Genomic DNA, 15895 nt, shown 5'->3' with positions numbered 1-15895 from the left:
ACAAAGCCAAAAACAACTTCAAATTCAGCACACATGTGACTGCTTATAAAATGTGACAGCCATGCTCTATCTCAGGAAACTCCTCACCGGCCATGTCCTCCAGTAGGCCCCTGCCTCCTGCCATGTTTCTGGCATGTATCCCATCTCAGTTCTTTTCATCAACCTCCCTCCACTTCTTTCCTAGGCCTCATTCTTTTTCTAGGGCATCCAATGAAAATTCAGATTTCTTTCCTCTTATTATTTGTAGTAACTGATCTCCCTTTGTATCCTCCTGGCCCATTTAGACTAAACCCAGGGAGCTGACCTTTCTCAATCAAAGAGGTCCATCTAGGCACTTACCTCAAACGAAACAACACATACTCTCTAGCAATAAATTAGGTGTCACTCCTGAAGTCAGAGAGGCTGTATTCAGTTTTTGTTTTTAATAGCAGTTTTCCCATTTGAGTAAATAAAACAGAAAAAAAACACATTACCACTAACAAACCACACAGCAGTGTACCACGATGGTTAAGAGCAGAGGTTCTGGAATCAGTGCATCCACATTTAAACCTCATTAAGTTCACCTGGGCAACTGTTAGGCTTTAGCCCTCTCATCTCTAAGAGGAGGATAACAGTAGTATCTACCTTAGAGCTGTTTGTGTGTTAGTTGCTCAGTTGTGTCTGACTCTTTGCGACCCCATGGATTTAGCCCCAAGGCTCCTCTGTCCATGGAATTCTCCAGGCAAGAATACTGGAGTGTGTTGCCACTTCCTCCTCCAGGGGATCTTCCCAACCCAGGGATCGAACCCAGGTCTGCTGCATTGCAGGCAGATTCTTTCCTGTCTGAGCCACCAGGGAAGCCCTTTAGAGCTTTATGGTTCTTACTGATGTAAATATTCCATTTTAATAATAACCAAACTTTATGGTTATTAAAAGCCTCTTGATGAAAGTGAAAGTGGAGAGTGAAAAAGTTGGCTTAAAGCTCAACATTCAGAAAACGAAGATCATAGCATCTGGTCCCATCACTTCATGGGAAATAGATGGGGAAACTGTGGAAACAGTGTCAGACTTTATTTTTTTGGGCTCCAAAATCATTGCAGATGGTAACTGCAGTCATGAAATTAAAAGATGCTTACTCCTTGGAAGGAAAGTTATGACCAACCTACATACCATATTCAAAAGCAGAGACATTACTTTGCCAACAAAGGTCCGTCTAGTCAAGGCTATGGTTTTTCCAGTGGTCATGTATGGATGTGAGAGTTGGACTGTGAAGAAGGCTGAGCACCGAAGAATTGATGCTTTTGAACTGTGGTGTTGGAGAAGACTCTTGAGAGTCCCTTGGACACTGCAAGGAGATCCAACCAGTCCATTCTGAAGGAGATCAGCCCTGGGATTTCTTTGGAGGGAATGATGATGAAGCTGAAACTCTAGTACTTTGGCCACCTCATGCGAAGAGTTGACTCATTGGAAAAGACTGATGCTGGGAGGGATTGGGGGCAGGAGGAGAAGGGGACGACGGAGGATGAGATGGCTGGATGGCATCACTGACTTGATGGATGTGAGTCTGAGTGAACTCCGGGAGTTGGTGAGGGACAGGGAGGCCTGGCGTGCTGCGATTCATGGGGTTGCAAAGAGTCAGACACGACTGAGCAACTGAACTGGTTATTATTAAAATGGAATATTTACACCAAACCCTTTTAAGTCCTTGACACATACAAAGAGTTTAATCAATCTCAGTTATTATCTATTAAACTTCAAGAAGTTAAACAAGTATAAAACCCAATGTTGGTACAGCTACACAGAATTAGATATAGGTTTTTCTGATACATTTTTAATGGTACCGCACACAGATTCTCCTTTGAGAACTCTTTGGATATCACCATGAAGGGATTATAAATAGCTCATATGCTTTGATGTCTCATTCCACTTTTGTATTCCTCAAAGAGGTAGTTTGCAATGAAAAAGTTACTTGTGAAGAGTGCAGCCCTATTATTCATAACAACATTGGAACTAACCAAAAAACTTAACAGTGAGGAAATGGTTAAGAAAATTAAGATCTACTAACTTGATGTTAAGTCCAGGTTACCATTAAACATGAGTAGACACTGATTAAGGGAGGAAATTTGTAAAAAGCAGAATTAAAATACTGCTTATGCATGAATTACAACTATGTAAAATGTGAATCTTTCTAAAAAAAAAAATCAGCAGATGCATCAGAGAGTTAGATTTACATGCTGAGTTCCTTGTTTTCTGTCAAGTTGCTTAAGTTTGTCAAACTGTCCCCCTACAATAGCTTGGCCTTATGCAAGCATGAAAAGCTATGTTGATTAACAAGGTATTTTGATTTCTGCTGCAATACCATGGAAGGATAATGTGTTTTCTGATAAATTGCCTCTATTCAATATATTTGTACTTACTTATTCAACAAATAACAACCACTGTCCATGTGCCAGGCACTACACTAAGCAGCAGATATTCAATGGCGAGTAGACACGGTCCCTGGCCTCCAGGACTTCCAGTTTAGTGGCAAGAGATATACTGCCAAAAATTACATGTGATTTGAGCACACTAAAGGGTTCATGATTCCAGGGTATTGTTAAATAAGGGAAGCAAACTAGTCTGGCACACCAGGGAAGATATCCCTGATGAAGAGATTACATAGGCGTTTTCCTGCTGAAGAGTATGGGAGAGTTAAGAGGGGGAGAGAACAGCAAGTAGAAAGGCTTTAAGGGGCGAAAAGAACATCTTAAGCTGGAGGAACAAAAAGATCTGCAGAGTTGGGGCACAGTACACGGGCGGGCTACAGTCCACGGCGTTGCAAAGTCTGCCATGGCTGAGCAACTAACACACACACACGGTCCACGGCGTTGCAAAGAGTCTGCCATGACTGAGTGACTAACACACACGCACACAGTCCACAGTGTTGCAGAGTCTGCCATGGCTGAGCGACTCACACACACACACACACACACACACACACGCAAACACACACAGAGTCCACGGCGTTGCAGTCTGCCATGGCCGGGCGACACACACACACACACATAGTCCACGGCGTTGCAAAGAGTCTGCCACGACTGAGTGACTAACACACACGCACACAGTCCATGGCGTTGCAGAGTCTGCCATGGCTGAGGGACTCACACACACACACACACACACAAGGGGAAAAGGGTCTAGGAAGGGGTCAGACTGTGTGGAGCTTTAGTAAAGATATTGCCAGCATATGAAATGGACTGGGGGATGAACACGGGGATGTGTGAATACCAGAAGACTACTTAACAAACTATTGTGGCAGTCCAGATGAGACAGATGATGGCTGTCTGGATGAGAGCGGTGGCACTGTGAAATGCATGGATTTAAAGCATATTTAAGATGCAGAATAGACACAACAGGAAGTTGGGGCACAGTACACGGGTGGGCAGTAATAGGCAAGGGTTACCATTATTCAGGTACAAATTAACCTTGGATCTTCCTGCAGTTTGGGTTAAAAGACAAAAGAAGAATTACTGCCTGCCTCTTTTTCCTCCATGCACCAAAACAGAGCAGCCTGTATTTAGAAGAAAACCTTTCCCACACAATGCAGGCTGGGACATGTTTCTCTGCACTAGGCCATGCTTTCCTCACCAGCTCACACTCTAGCTAGCTAGAGTGTGTGAGGGATGGACAAGTCAAGGGTGACACCTAGACTTCTGGCTAGAATTGGGTGGTGCACTGGTACCATTTCCTGAAGTAGGAAATACTGATGGAGCAGGTTTGATGGAGAAAGAGGAGTTGAGCTTTGGGATTTGGTGGGTTTGAGTTGCCTGTGAAATATGCAAGGGAGAATGTCTAGTTGGCTCTAAGTGGATATTCAGGTAGAGGTTTGAGAGAGTTCAGGAGAGGTTAGAGAAGAGATGTGCCCAAATCTATCACGGGCCTGGGGAAAAGATGGGAGAGCCTAGGAAGTATGTACAGAATGAGAAAAAGGATTTGGGAATCAAAACCTGATAATCTACAGCAAGTAGACAAGAAACTGGCAATTAAGAAAGAGTGGTCAAAGAAGTGCTAGAAAAACTAGATAGCACATTAATTAAAGGAAGAGTTGTTTGAAAAGGAGGGTTTAATGGTGCCAGGAGGACTAGTAAAATGAGAACCATTAGTAGTCCTACTGAGAATTTTTGTAGTGATGGGAACAGTCTAGATTAAAATGGGTTGAGAGGTGGGCAGGAGGTGAGAAACCTTTTGACACTTTTAGATCTGGCTGTAAAGAGGAAGAAAGTAAAAGGTCAGTATTTACAGGGGGACATGAGGTCATGCTTTATTTAAAGACAGAAGATTTAATACATCTAAATGCTGATGCAAAGGAGCCAGTAGAGCGACTGCTGCCTCTGGGTGTGAAGGAGCTCTCTGCACACAACCCCTGAGCACAGGTGAAGGCATTATCCACAGCTTGGGGGTCACTGCAATAGGAATGAGGAAGGCTCAGAGGTGGGGATAGAAAGACTCGTAGGTTTGGTGTCAGGAAAGCTGTAGTTCATGACCGTGCCTATTTTCTCTCTGAAGCTGGAGAGTGTGGGAGGAGGTGAGGACTTTGCAGGTCTGAGGAATGAAGACTGAGGTAGCAGCTGTGGAGAGCTAGCTAGAGTGTGAGCTGGTGAGGAAAGCATGGCCTAGTGCAGAGAAACATGTCCCAGCCTGCATTGTGTGGGAAAGGTTTTCTTCTAAATACAGGCTGCTCTGTTTTGGTACAGGGAGGAAAAAGAGGCAGGCAGTAATTCTTTTGTCTTTTAACCCAAACTGCAGGAAGATCCAAGGTTACTTTGTACCTGAATAATGGTAACTCTTGCCTATTACTGACACTTTAGCTGGCTACCACTTCCTTTGACACTCTGACATGTTAGTTTTTCTTACACAAGAAAACTTCGATTGCCTAGGCTGCCGCTCTTGTTCTACTTCCCATCTTTCAGATTCATGACATCTGAAAGTACAATGTAGGGCTTTAAAAAGTTTTAGATCAGTACGTCGATGTCAGCAGCTGATCCAAACACGACCTAATATATAAAACAAAGCCAATTATATAGGTTCTGTCATGTAGCAGTTAATTGAGAAAGACAGTTTCTCATTATTGGTTTCTATAATTTACCTGCTGAATTTAGGAAATTCATAAAGTGACACAAAATTATATTTAAAATGTTCAAGCAAGGAGATGTGCTATCATTTTCTGGGAGAGGGAGAAGGTACGGGTGGATCCAGTGTAAGGAGATGGAGACCCCGCACTAGAATCGTGGCCCTGTCACCAGCAACCACGTGACTGAGCTCCGATAAGTTTGCTTCTTTTCTATAAAATCAGAATAATGAGAGCGACCAAGGTGGCGGAGTAGAAAGACCCTGAGCTCACCTCCTCTGACGAGCACACCCAAATCACAACTATGTGCACAACAACCACGGCTGAAAAAAATAATGGAAACTACCAGCAAAAATCTTCTACAACTAAAGCCATAAGGAAGGAACCATAACGAGTTGGGTAGGAGGAGTGGACTCATGACACAGTTAAATCCCATATGCCCCAGGTAGGTGACCCACAGACTGGAGAATAATATTGCAGAGGTTCTTCTACAGGAGTGAGAGTTCCGAGCCCCACGTCAGGCTCCCCAGCCTGGGAGTCTGGCACTGGAAAACGAGCCCCCATAGCATTTGGCTTTGAGGGCCAGTGGGGCTTAATTATGGAAGCCCTACAGGACTAGGGGAAATATCAATCCTAAAGGAAGCACACAAAATCTCATGCTTACTGGGACCCAAGGCAAAAGCAAAAATTTGATAGGAGCCTAAGCCAGACCTACTGCTGATCTTGGAGAATCTCCTGGAGAGGTGTGAGGGTGGCTGTGGCTCACCCAAGGGGTACAGATACCGGTGGCAGTAATACTGGGGAACATTCAACCACAAGAACGCTCCTGGCAGCTGCCATATTGGCTCATTAGTGCCAAGACCTGGCCCCACCCAACAGCCTATAGGCTCTAGTGCTGGGATGACTCAGGCCAAACAACTGGGTGGGGACACAGTCCCACCCACCAGACAGGCAGCTTAAAAACTAAAGAGCTCACAGCCACCTAAATGTGGCCCTAGACACGGCTCAGCCTACCGGAGGGCCAAGACCCAGCTCCACAAACTGGCGGACAGGAAAGCTGCACAAGCCCTAGACTGGCTTCATCCACCAGGGGGTGAAGCAAGAGAATTACGATACTGCAACGCAGGCCAGACTCTACCCTGGGACCAGGTGGGCTGTGCCCCTGCCCACGAGCAGGGCAACACAACCTTCAGGACACTCGACTCCATACCCAACTGTGTCAGGAACTGGCGCTTTCCTACCAATGATCTGAAAGGAGCTCTGGGAACTTTGGGCCCTGAAGCCAGACTTCAGGAACCAGTTCTGCTTGCCAGTAGTCTGGCACCAACCCCAGGATCTGGGTTCACCTGCCAGTAGGTGGGCAACAGTCCCCGAGTTTTCAGGACCCAGACTCTGCCCCAGGTCACCTTAGGATTCCGTAACTGGCCACCTGGGGACAGGCCTGTGACACAGCAGGCAGCAGAATTTGCACAAGGCAAGGCCTGGCAACCAAACAGACTAGGGGCTTACCAAGCTTAGCGGACAACCCGTATAGTCGGCCTGCCACGACAGAAGGGCCCATGCAGACCTCTCAGGAGGAACCTCTAGAGCATATAGTTTGGGTTATGAGAGGGGAATGCATGACTGGAATACACAGGATGCCTCCTACAGAGGGCTACTTCTCCAAGGTCAGGAAAAGTAAGTAACCTACCACATATGCAAAAACATACGTATGGCTGAGTTCCTTCACTGTTCACCTGAAACTACCATGCCATTGTTAATCGGCTACACCCCAATACAAAATAAAGTTTAAACACACACACAAACACAAACAGCAGCTTGGTCAGACAAAAAGAGGCAGCAGAAGAAAATAGTCCAGGTGAAGGAACAAGACAAAAATACAGAACTAATAAGTGAAGTGGGGACAGGCACACAAAGAGTTCAGAGTAGTAATCGTAAAGATGATCAAAGAACTACAGAGGAGAAGAGATGCACAGAAAAGTTAGAAGTTTTTAACAAAGAGTTAGAAAATATATAAAAGAACAACCAAAGATGAACAATACAATAATTGAGATGAAAAATACACTAGAAGGAATCAATAGTAGATGAAAAGATTCAGAAGAACAGACTGCTGAGCTGGAAAAGACAGTAGTGGAAATCACTGTTGTTAAATAGGAAAACAAAAAAAGAATGAAAAGGAATGAGGACAGTTTGAGAGACCTCTGGACAACATCAGGCACACTAATACTTGCACTATAAGGGTCCCAGGAGAAGGAGAGAGAAGTGGCCTGAGAAAATATTTGAAGAGATAATAGCAGAAAACCTCCCTAACCTAGGAAAGGAAAGAGTCACCCAAGTTCAGGAAGCAGAGTCCCACAAAGGATTAATCCAAAGACAGTGCATACCAAGATGCACTGTTATCAAAATGACAAAAATGAAACATGCACAGAGAATACTAAAAGCATCAAGGGAAAAGCAACAAGCAACATACCAAGGAACTCCCGTAAGGCTATAAGCTAATTTTTATCAGCAATTCTGCAGGCAAGAAAGCAGTGGCATGACATATTTAAGTGCTGAGAGAGAAAACCTACAACCAAAAATACCCAGAAAGGCTCTTATTCAGATTTGCTGGAGAAATTAAAAGCATTACAGATAAGCAAAAGCTAAAAGAAGTCAGCACCAACAAACCAGCTTTATAACATATGTTAAAAGACTTTCTCTAGGCAAAAAAGCCTACATCTGTAAAGGCAAACACACAGGAAAGGTAAGAAATCACCCACACACAAAGCTAGTGGGGAGGCTGAAAGATAAGAGTAATAAAATCATCTCTATCCACAATAAGCATTTAAGGGATAAACAAAACAATTAGATGTAAAGTATGATATCAAAAACAGTAATCGTAAGAGGAGAAGAGTACAAATGCAGGGTATGTTAAACGTATTTTAAATTAAGAGATCAGCAACTTAATCACATATGTAACAGACTGCTAGACAAAAACCTGATGGTAAGAACAAACCAAAAATCTATACTAGATATACACAAAAGATGAAAAAGGAATCCAAATATAACACTAACGATCGTCACCAAGTCACAAGAGACAAGAACAAAAGAAGGGGGAGGGGAAAGACCTACAAAAACAAATCCAAAACAATGAACAAGACGGCAATAAGAACATACAGACCTATAATTGTCTTAAATATAAGCAGACTAAACGCTCCAACCAAAAAACACAGACTGACCAAATGGATACAAAAACAAGACCTGTATATATGCTGCCTACAAAAGACTCCCAGATCTAGAAACACATACGGACTGAAACTGAGGGGATGGAAAAGGGTATTTCACACAAATAGAAATCAAAGGAAAGCCAGAGTAGCAATACTTCTATCAGACAAAATAGACTTTAAAAGACTGTTACGAGAGACAAAGGATACTACATATGATCAGGGATCAATCCAAGGAGATACAACACTTGCAAATATATATGCACCCAACAGAGAAGCACCTCAATATATATGGCAAATATTAACAGAAATAAATGGTGAAATCAACAGTAATCCCGTACTTATATCAACAGATCATCCAGACAGAAAAAGAAACATAAACCTTAAGTAACACATTAGACCAGACAGACTTAATTATAGAAAAGATCAATGAAATGAAAAGCTGGTGCTTTGAAAAGATAAGCAAAACTGATGAATCTTTAGCCAGACTTATCAAGAAAAAAAAGGGAGAGGACCCAAATTGGTAAAATCAAATACAATTTCATTTTGCAGATGAGGCTACTGAATCTCAAACCTGCCCCAGACTATAAGTTTATAACTGATACTGCTTGGACTGATCGGAACATTCATGCTCTTTCCCACACAATGGGATGTAAATTTCTTTAAACATTTTCTTTTCTAAGTGCTGGCAGAAAAAGTTTAGTATCAGTAAATAGTCACATGACTGAGAAATTCTACTTTGCCACTTCAATGGAATACTTATTAAACTATATAGTCAATATGGATACAGCAAAAACTAAAGATAAAAATAAAAGGGTATCTGAAAGCAGGATGGTTCAGTGTGGTAACAGCTCAATCCTATTTTGAATAACCTGCTTAAAACTGAATATTTTGAAGCTGAACTTTGCAAACTGGATCTTTCTGACTCTAAAACAAGGGAACACAATACCAACAAAAGATCTTTTCCCTATTACGTACCATGTAACATCAATGGTGTATGGTCATGCAGGTGTATAACTTACAGGCTGCTATCGAGTAAAACATTACAAGTAGACTCTTAAGTTCTCCTGTCATTTACAATGCTAACACAAATGACACATTCAAACTTTTACATAGACCAGCTTGTGGTACAATTCAATCATGCTATGTATCTGGAAAGGAGACCTTTGGTTTCAATTTTTAAGACAGTACTAGTTTAGGTCAAAAAATTTCTTTCTGGGATCAATCTTAGGGAGACAGGCAAGATTGCTCCCATAGGTACTGTTTTAAGATGGAGACAATCTGACATCTAGATATACATTATCATTATCAGAAAGACAACAACTCTTCCCAGAGAAGAATCTGAGCTTTTCAGTCTAGACTATATGCCTAATCCAATAGTTATTGAAACAATATTGCCTTATCATTATCTACACTCCTGGCTTCAGCAATGGTGCCCTTTTGCTCTTCCTCCCTCCCTATCCCACCTCTATGCCTGACTGCCTGTTCCTCATTTTTTTTCCCCTGCTCCCAGCTTCCATTAGATATCCTTAATTATTTCAAATATACTGACTTGAAATGAAAACTTTTTTGGTAGCTTTCTCTTTGACTTTTAGTTTCAACTTATGCCTGCTATGTGACCTGTACTTATTTACACTTACTGGGTTTTCCCTTCCTGACTAAAAGGAACTGGGCTATTGCCTCTGTGGTCACTGAGTGGTGAGGTTATTTTGAGCCATGAGGGCTGGGGGCAGGGTTAGGCTAGGAAGGTAGCTGAAATTATAAGTTTCACAGTTGAAGCTAATCTTTAGCTTTCAAGTCTCATATACATTGCAATCTAATCCTCATTAAGAATAGAATATGTGTATATAACATATCATTTAAATTGTTATTTGAAATAACTGTAAAAACACATCCATAATTTGGAAGGAACAGCATTTCATTTTACTCTTGGTTCCACATTTCAAAAATTACACTGTCTGCATTTTGAATTAAGTGAAAGAGTTAAGAAAGGTCACTTTTTCTCCTTTGTATCTCAAAAATAAATGAACTTTGACTAAGTTTCAGATGCAAAACAAGAGGTCCACCACAGGCATTAATTTTAACAAAGTTATTTAAGATTCCCCCTTTCTTAAAGTGCTCCAGGAATTAGATGGGTGACTATGGGCTAACATCATCTTTATCAAGTATTGGCAAAGGTTATAGCTGGGAAAGCCTTTGCTTATTGAATGGAAGAGGAGGTATCACAGAATTGAGTAACTGATAAAACTTCAATCTTGAATTAGGTTAGGTCTTGATCTGCTTCCAGCTAGTTGATCTCTTGAAATATGTGGGCTGTGCAGTAAGTTTTTGGTTGCTGTATGATTTTCTTCTTGCTTCTAAATTTCACATATTCTCAATTTGTTTTACAGGTCAACCTTTTTTCTTTGGACTAAACCAATGTGGATAAGGGAGCCCAAAAGGGAATTAATCAGTTTTGGTGCATATTTTGAAGACATCGTCACAGAACATATTGCTCTGAAGTTAGGGTTAAAGTGATAATTTGCATTAGGATAATGTGGAGGACAACGTTCTCTCAGGAGAAAGTAAGCATTCTAAGCTTTCCTCTCCTAGGCATCTTCCCTCAGGCACTGAGACTGCAGCCATCCAATTCATGGGGACAGGCAGAAAGAGACTTCAAAAGTCAAATATATTTCCACAGCTAATTTTTAGCAAGTCTGGCAATGAGATCTTTCCATTCTTCTCTCTTCTTTGTGATGTATGTAGGAGTGAGTAGCTGCAGTAGTGACTGTGGCTGTTGTCTAAAGAAGTTCTGACACAAGGCCTCAGTGTTACAGATCACATACATCCCACAGTCATAGCTGTTTTGTTGAGCAGGGGCTTTCTCTTCCACAAAGGCCAGTTTGTTTCCTTTTCTGCCTAAGAAAGCCTCTAGTTTCTCTGCTACCTGTTTTGCATGGAATGAGTTACTACTACCGTAAGAATCATAATGAAAAAAGCCATTTTTATCTTGCAGATATACCAACAAGCTCCAGTGGGTCCCCCCAGCTGTGTGGTTGGAATTATCATTGATGGCTAAAAATATGACTCTCTTATTGGGGAGGTCCAAGGGTTCAAGGAACATGGCGATTTCTGCTGGGTTGCCAGTGCACTTGATGAACTGAGTAACTTCGGGGCTGATGAAACAGACGTGGTCAGAGCAGTCATGAAATTGGCTGTTGGCAAAGTACTCAAAGGCAAACCCAATAACATGGTCATTGAGCCAGCTTGGAGGATCCAGTAGTGAGACGTCTGATTGCCGCAGTAGACTGTCCATGTAACTCAAGACTACTGGGTCCATCTTGTACTGACCAGGGCTGCTCAGAAATTCCAGAAGCTGAAGGAGAGGCAGAAGACAATATTTACTGTTGAACAAGATACTTGACTGTAAAATGGGGATCATAAATAGCAGTTGCTCTTACAAGGTTTGGGGTAAAGATTAAATATAATTGTAAAGTGTTTAGCAACCATGCATGGTTAAGGATAAACATTAAAAAAAAAAAACAAAAACCCTCTAGTTTAACAACCAGAATGAAAATTTTGGAAATTCTCCATATGAAATTAAAAATCTCTTTAAATGCTGAGATTAGTTAAAATTATACCTAATTGTTCTATCAAACTCTGTATCATTAACCATATATTCACCCCTTTAATGAATATGCATTAAAAGAATGGCAAATTATATTAAAGATGAATTTTCAGAGTCCAATTTAAATGCTACTAATTACTAAGGGAAATAGTTTCCATTTCAACATTAATTTTCAAGAGATAAGATAAAATATTGCTTCCTCATTGCGTGATGGAAAGTGACAGTGATTAGAGTTGTAGTTAAAAGGAACTGTAATTTCAAGAACAGAAAACAATGGGAGAAATACAAATGAAATTCATTCCTGATTCTTCCCTGTTAGTAACATGAATGACAGTCTTTCCCGTCTTTAACCTCAAGGGGTAAGATAAAGACTATACAGTGTTTATAATGTAACTTAGAAATTCTTTTGGCAGTGAAGTGTGGCAAAGGAAATCAGGCGATCTGGGTCTAGCCCTAGTTCTACCACTGATTCGCCGGTATCATCCGATTTTTGTCCTTGTTTCTAGTTATCTGTAGAAAGGCCTCAGAGAGTTGTAGAAAAGGCCAAATAATTTTACTTGAAGGTATTAAAAAGAGTATAAAATAAAATGTTGTTCAAATAGTATTTATGTTATTAAACAATCAAAGCAAATACGGTTTGGAAACAAATATCCATTTATACATCTTGTTCAAATGAAGGCATGACTAAATTAAGAGTGGGAGCAAGACAAGTCATATAGTAAGATTTATATGCTCATGATCCTCTTAAGCAAGGTGTTGACAGAGACAAGAAGTCTGATAAGTGTGGTAATGTTGATATGACATTTAAACTCAGAGTTCACTGCTTATGCACTCACTTGGCAACATAACAATATTTCTAGAAATCACAAAGCAATAAATTGCCCCATGAAGGTTGAGAGTACAAAGCAAAGTGTATTATATATATATATATAAGAAAATAATACTGCTATGAAAGACTGGGCTAGAATAGTGACATCAATTTAATCAATTCTGGCCATTAGATCAGTTATTTTACCACTTGGTTAGAGTATTAAAACAATAACATTTTTTGACACAATCGTTTTCATATAATCAAAACCCTGCAAAAACTCACAGAGCGAAATAAATGTACTCCTGAAGAAAAGAAAGCTAAAGTAATGATGTAATTAGGAAGCACCAAAGATGGTTTTTCTGTGCATACAGAATATCATAATATGAACTATTTCAAAACGGATACAAGGCTGTTGATGAGTGTATATATCTATATAAAATAAGATGGCATGAATCAAGATTTTTCTTAAGAAGAAAGAATAACTTGAGCAGAGGCCTAAACTGGAGCCAGGAAGAAAATTAACGAGGCATAGAGCACGTTTGTTATGGGTGGGCCACAAATTTGGCTCTTAGCTTTTGGCAGCTAACTACAGAGTGTTAAGTTAAACATTCACAATGTCCATAAGGGAAAAACAAAGCAACTGCTCAGGAGAGGTAAAAGCATTCTTTGTATTAAGGTCAGACAGATTTCTCTCAAAAAATTTTCATAAAAAACATGGAGTAAAAAAAAAAAACCAAAAAACATGGAGTATCATAATGAATGCCCATAACATCTTTATATTATGGGACATTAATATATATAACATATATGGGGTATATCAGAGAAGGCAATGGCACCCCACTCCAGTACTCTTGCCTGGAAAATCCCATGGACAGTGGAGCCTGGTAGCCTGCAGTCCATGGGGTCACGAAGAGTCAGACACGACTGAGCGACTTCACTTTCACTTTTCACTTTCATGCATTGGAGAAGGAAATGGCAACCCACTCCAGTGTTCTTGCCCGGAGAACCCCAGGGACGGGGCAGCCTGGTGGGCTGCCGTCTGTGGGGGTCACACAGAGTTGGACACGACTGAAGTGACTTAGCAGCAGCAGCAGCAGCATATGGGGTATATAATATTGTTGTAAAAGACGAAATAATTTCACAGTACTATTTCTAATAATGATCTTTAATATTCAGTCTGATGGGAAAAGAGCAAACAGCAATCTAGTAAAAGCAGCTGTGGAGAGGCTAGGTGCTCAGCTGGTTGCTGATGGGACTGCATTTAAGAATATATGAGTATGAAAAAGGAATGACTGCATGTGCCTTGAGCAAGGCTTCTTGACTCTCTCCCTCATGTCTTCAGTGACTACTAGGAGTGGTAACGGCCAGATTGCAATGCTTGCTAAACACCTGGAGACCTGCTCTCTAAGCTGCCAGCTGAAATCAGTCTTGTACATCAAGAGCAAATCCAACTAGGGATAGCAGTTCACAAGAAGGGTGTCTGAATAGACATGCATCTCACTGTGGAGAGTGTGTCCACAAGCAGGGTCAAGATTTTCTTTAGAAAATAGTTTTTGTGCTTTGTTTGATTTTGAAAGCATCCGACCTATAGGTAATGTGGCAATCAAGGACTTAATTCTGTTCCATACAGCATGATTGCAATAGGTTAGCTGTAACAATTCTAAAGCAAATGAAACCAAACTGGTCAAACCACCTTGGCCAAGAAAATGGATGCCAAAGTTCACATCTTAAGACTTGAATTTTAGACTCCATTCTGTTGCTCAGTGGCTATGTCATCATAAAAAACTACTTCATTTCTTTAAGCCAGTTTCCTTTTCTGTAAAGTGAGAATATTAATACATGACTTTTACCATAGGGTTATGTGTCAATATTAAATGAAGAAATATAGGTAACTAACATTTAAAAAAATATAAGGTAGCATTTCTGGATATCTACTGGGTCATCAGGAAATTTACATCCCAGCAACTGATAACTGTAGTGTATCACACTGAACAAATGTTTACTGAACGTTGCCTTTGTGCTAGGGGGTAGAAAATCAAAATGGGAATAAAAGTCATAGTTTCTACCCTCATTGAGCTTAACCCTATTATGTTATAATGAACCCATAATGAATATATACATCTCTTTTACTCAATAAATACCTATCAAGTACCTAATGCAGATGGAGAAGGAAATGGCAACCCACTCCAGTATTCCTGCCTGGAGAATTTCATGGACAGAGGAGCCTGGTGGGCTACAGTCCATGGGGTAACAAACAGTTGGACATGACTGAGTGACTAACACACACACTCTAATGCAGTTGTCATGGAAAATATAAAGATGTGTAAGGTGGCTTATACTCAAAAGAAAAAAACTGGTAAACCACAAATAAAATGAATTCAAAAGGGAAATGGATGCAGAGCTCAAATCAGGAAAGTCTTCAAGGAGAAAGTGGCATAAAAGTGGGCTCTTGAAAAGCAGAGAGGTGGATGCATGGAGAAGGGCATTAAGAAGGAAGAGGCAAGGAAAGTGCCTTTAAGTTTAATCCACTCTGGCTGGAATGAAGTGGGAACAGTGATGCAGATGAAGGCTGGAGGAAGATTATTAGAAGTTAGGTGCTGATAAACTGATTTCCAGGTGTAAAGTCTAGAACTTATACCGGAGGAAATGGGGAGCCATTAATGGCTATGTCAATGCTTTACAAAGACTGATGATTCAGGCATAGTATATAGGATTAATTGGTAGGGAGACCCACTGGAGATAAGAGACCAATTCGATTTTTAATGAAAGGTAGGAGGGGGATGTGACCTAAACCAGGGGAAATGGTAGTAGGAGAGAGGCGAGGAGGAAAAGATATTATAGACAGAATCAGTAAGGGATCAGAGAAGGGTAGATAAGAGAGAAGAGTTAAGAAACAGTTTGGAGGATTTTGTTGGAGTGACCAGAGGGCAATGATCCTATCATTAATGGGGTAAGGGGGAAAAAAGAGATGGGAGCAGACCTAGCACAAGAACCAGGAGCCATTTAGAACCATCTTAGGGATATTTCCTTTCTATACAGCGAGTACTGTACTTAGCATATCTGAGGTACAATTAATGTTTGTCAGATGAATGAAATACTTTTAAAGGGAGTCAGGAAATACAAATTAAGGGAAATAAGGCATACACAATTTTTATACCGTAATATCCGTTTTTGCTTTAGCTTTGTGT

General features: G+C 40.8%; 1 protein-coding gene across 3 annotated transcripts in view; it reads right to left on the bottom strand.

The window, feature by feature from the left end:
* Positions 1-393: 393 nt before the first annotated feature.
* The window catches only part of SENP8 (SUMO peptidase family member, NEDD8 specific), a 29929-nt gene continuing 14427 nt past the window's right edge, over positions 394-15895 (bottom strand). For all 3 annotated transcript variants that reach the window (XM_019968219.2, XM_019968218.2, XM_019968220.2), the window contains exon 2: positions 394-11644. In XM_019968219.2, coding sequence (XP_019823778.1) covers positions 10970-11608 — 639 coding nt within the window. In that variant the 5' untranslated portion in view covers positions 11609-11644 and the 3' untranslated portion in view covers positions 394-10969. The remainder of the gene's footprint in view (positions 11645-15895) is intronic.

The sequence above is a fragment of the Bos indicus genome, chromosome 10 (genome assembly GCF_029378745.1).
Source record: "Bos indicus isolate NIAB-ARS_2022 breed Sahiwal x Tharparkar chromosome 10, NIAB-ARS_B.indTharparkar_mat_pri_1.0, whole genome shotgun sequence".
NCBI classification, from domain to species: domain Eukaryota; kingdom Metazoa; phylum Chordata; class Mammalia; order Artiodactyla; family Bovidae; genus Bos; species Bos indicus.
This window is presented reverse-complemented; position numbering and strand designations above follow the sequence as displayed.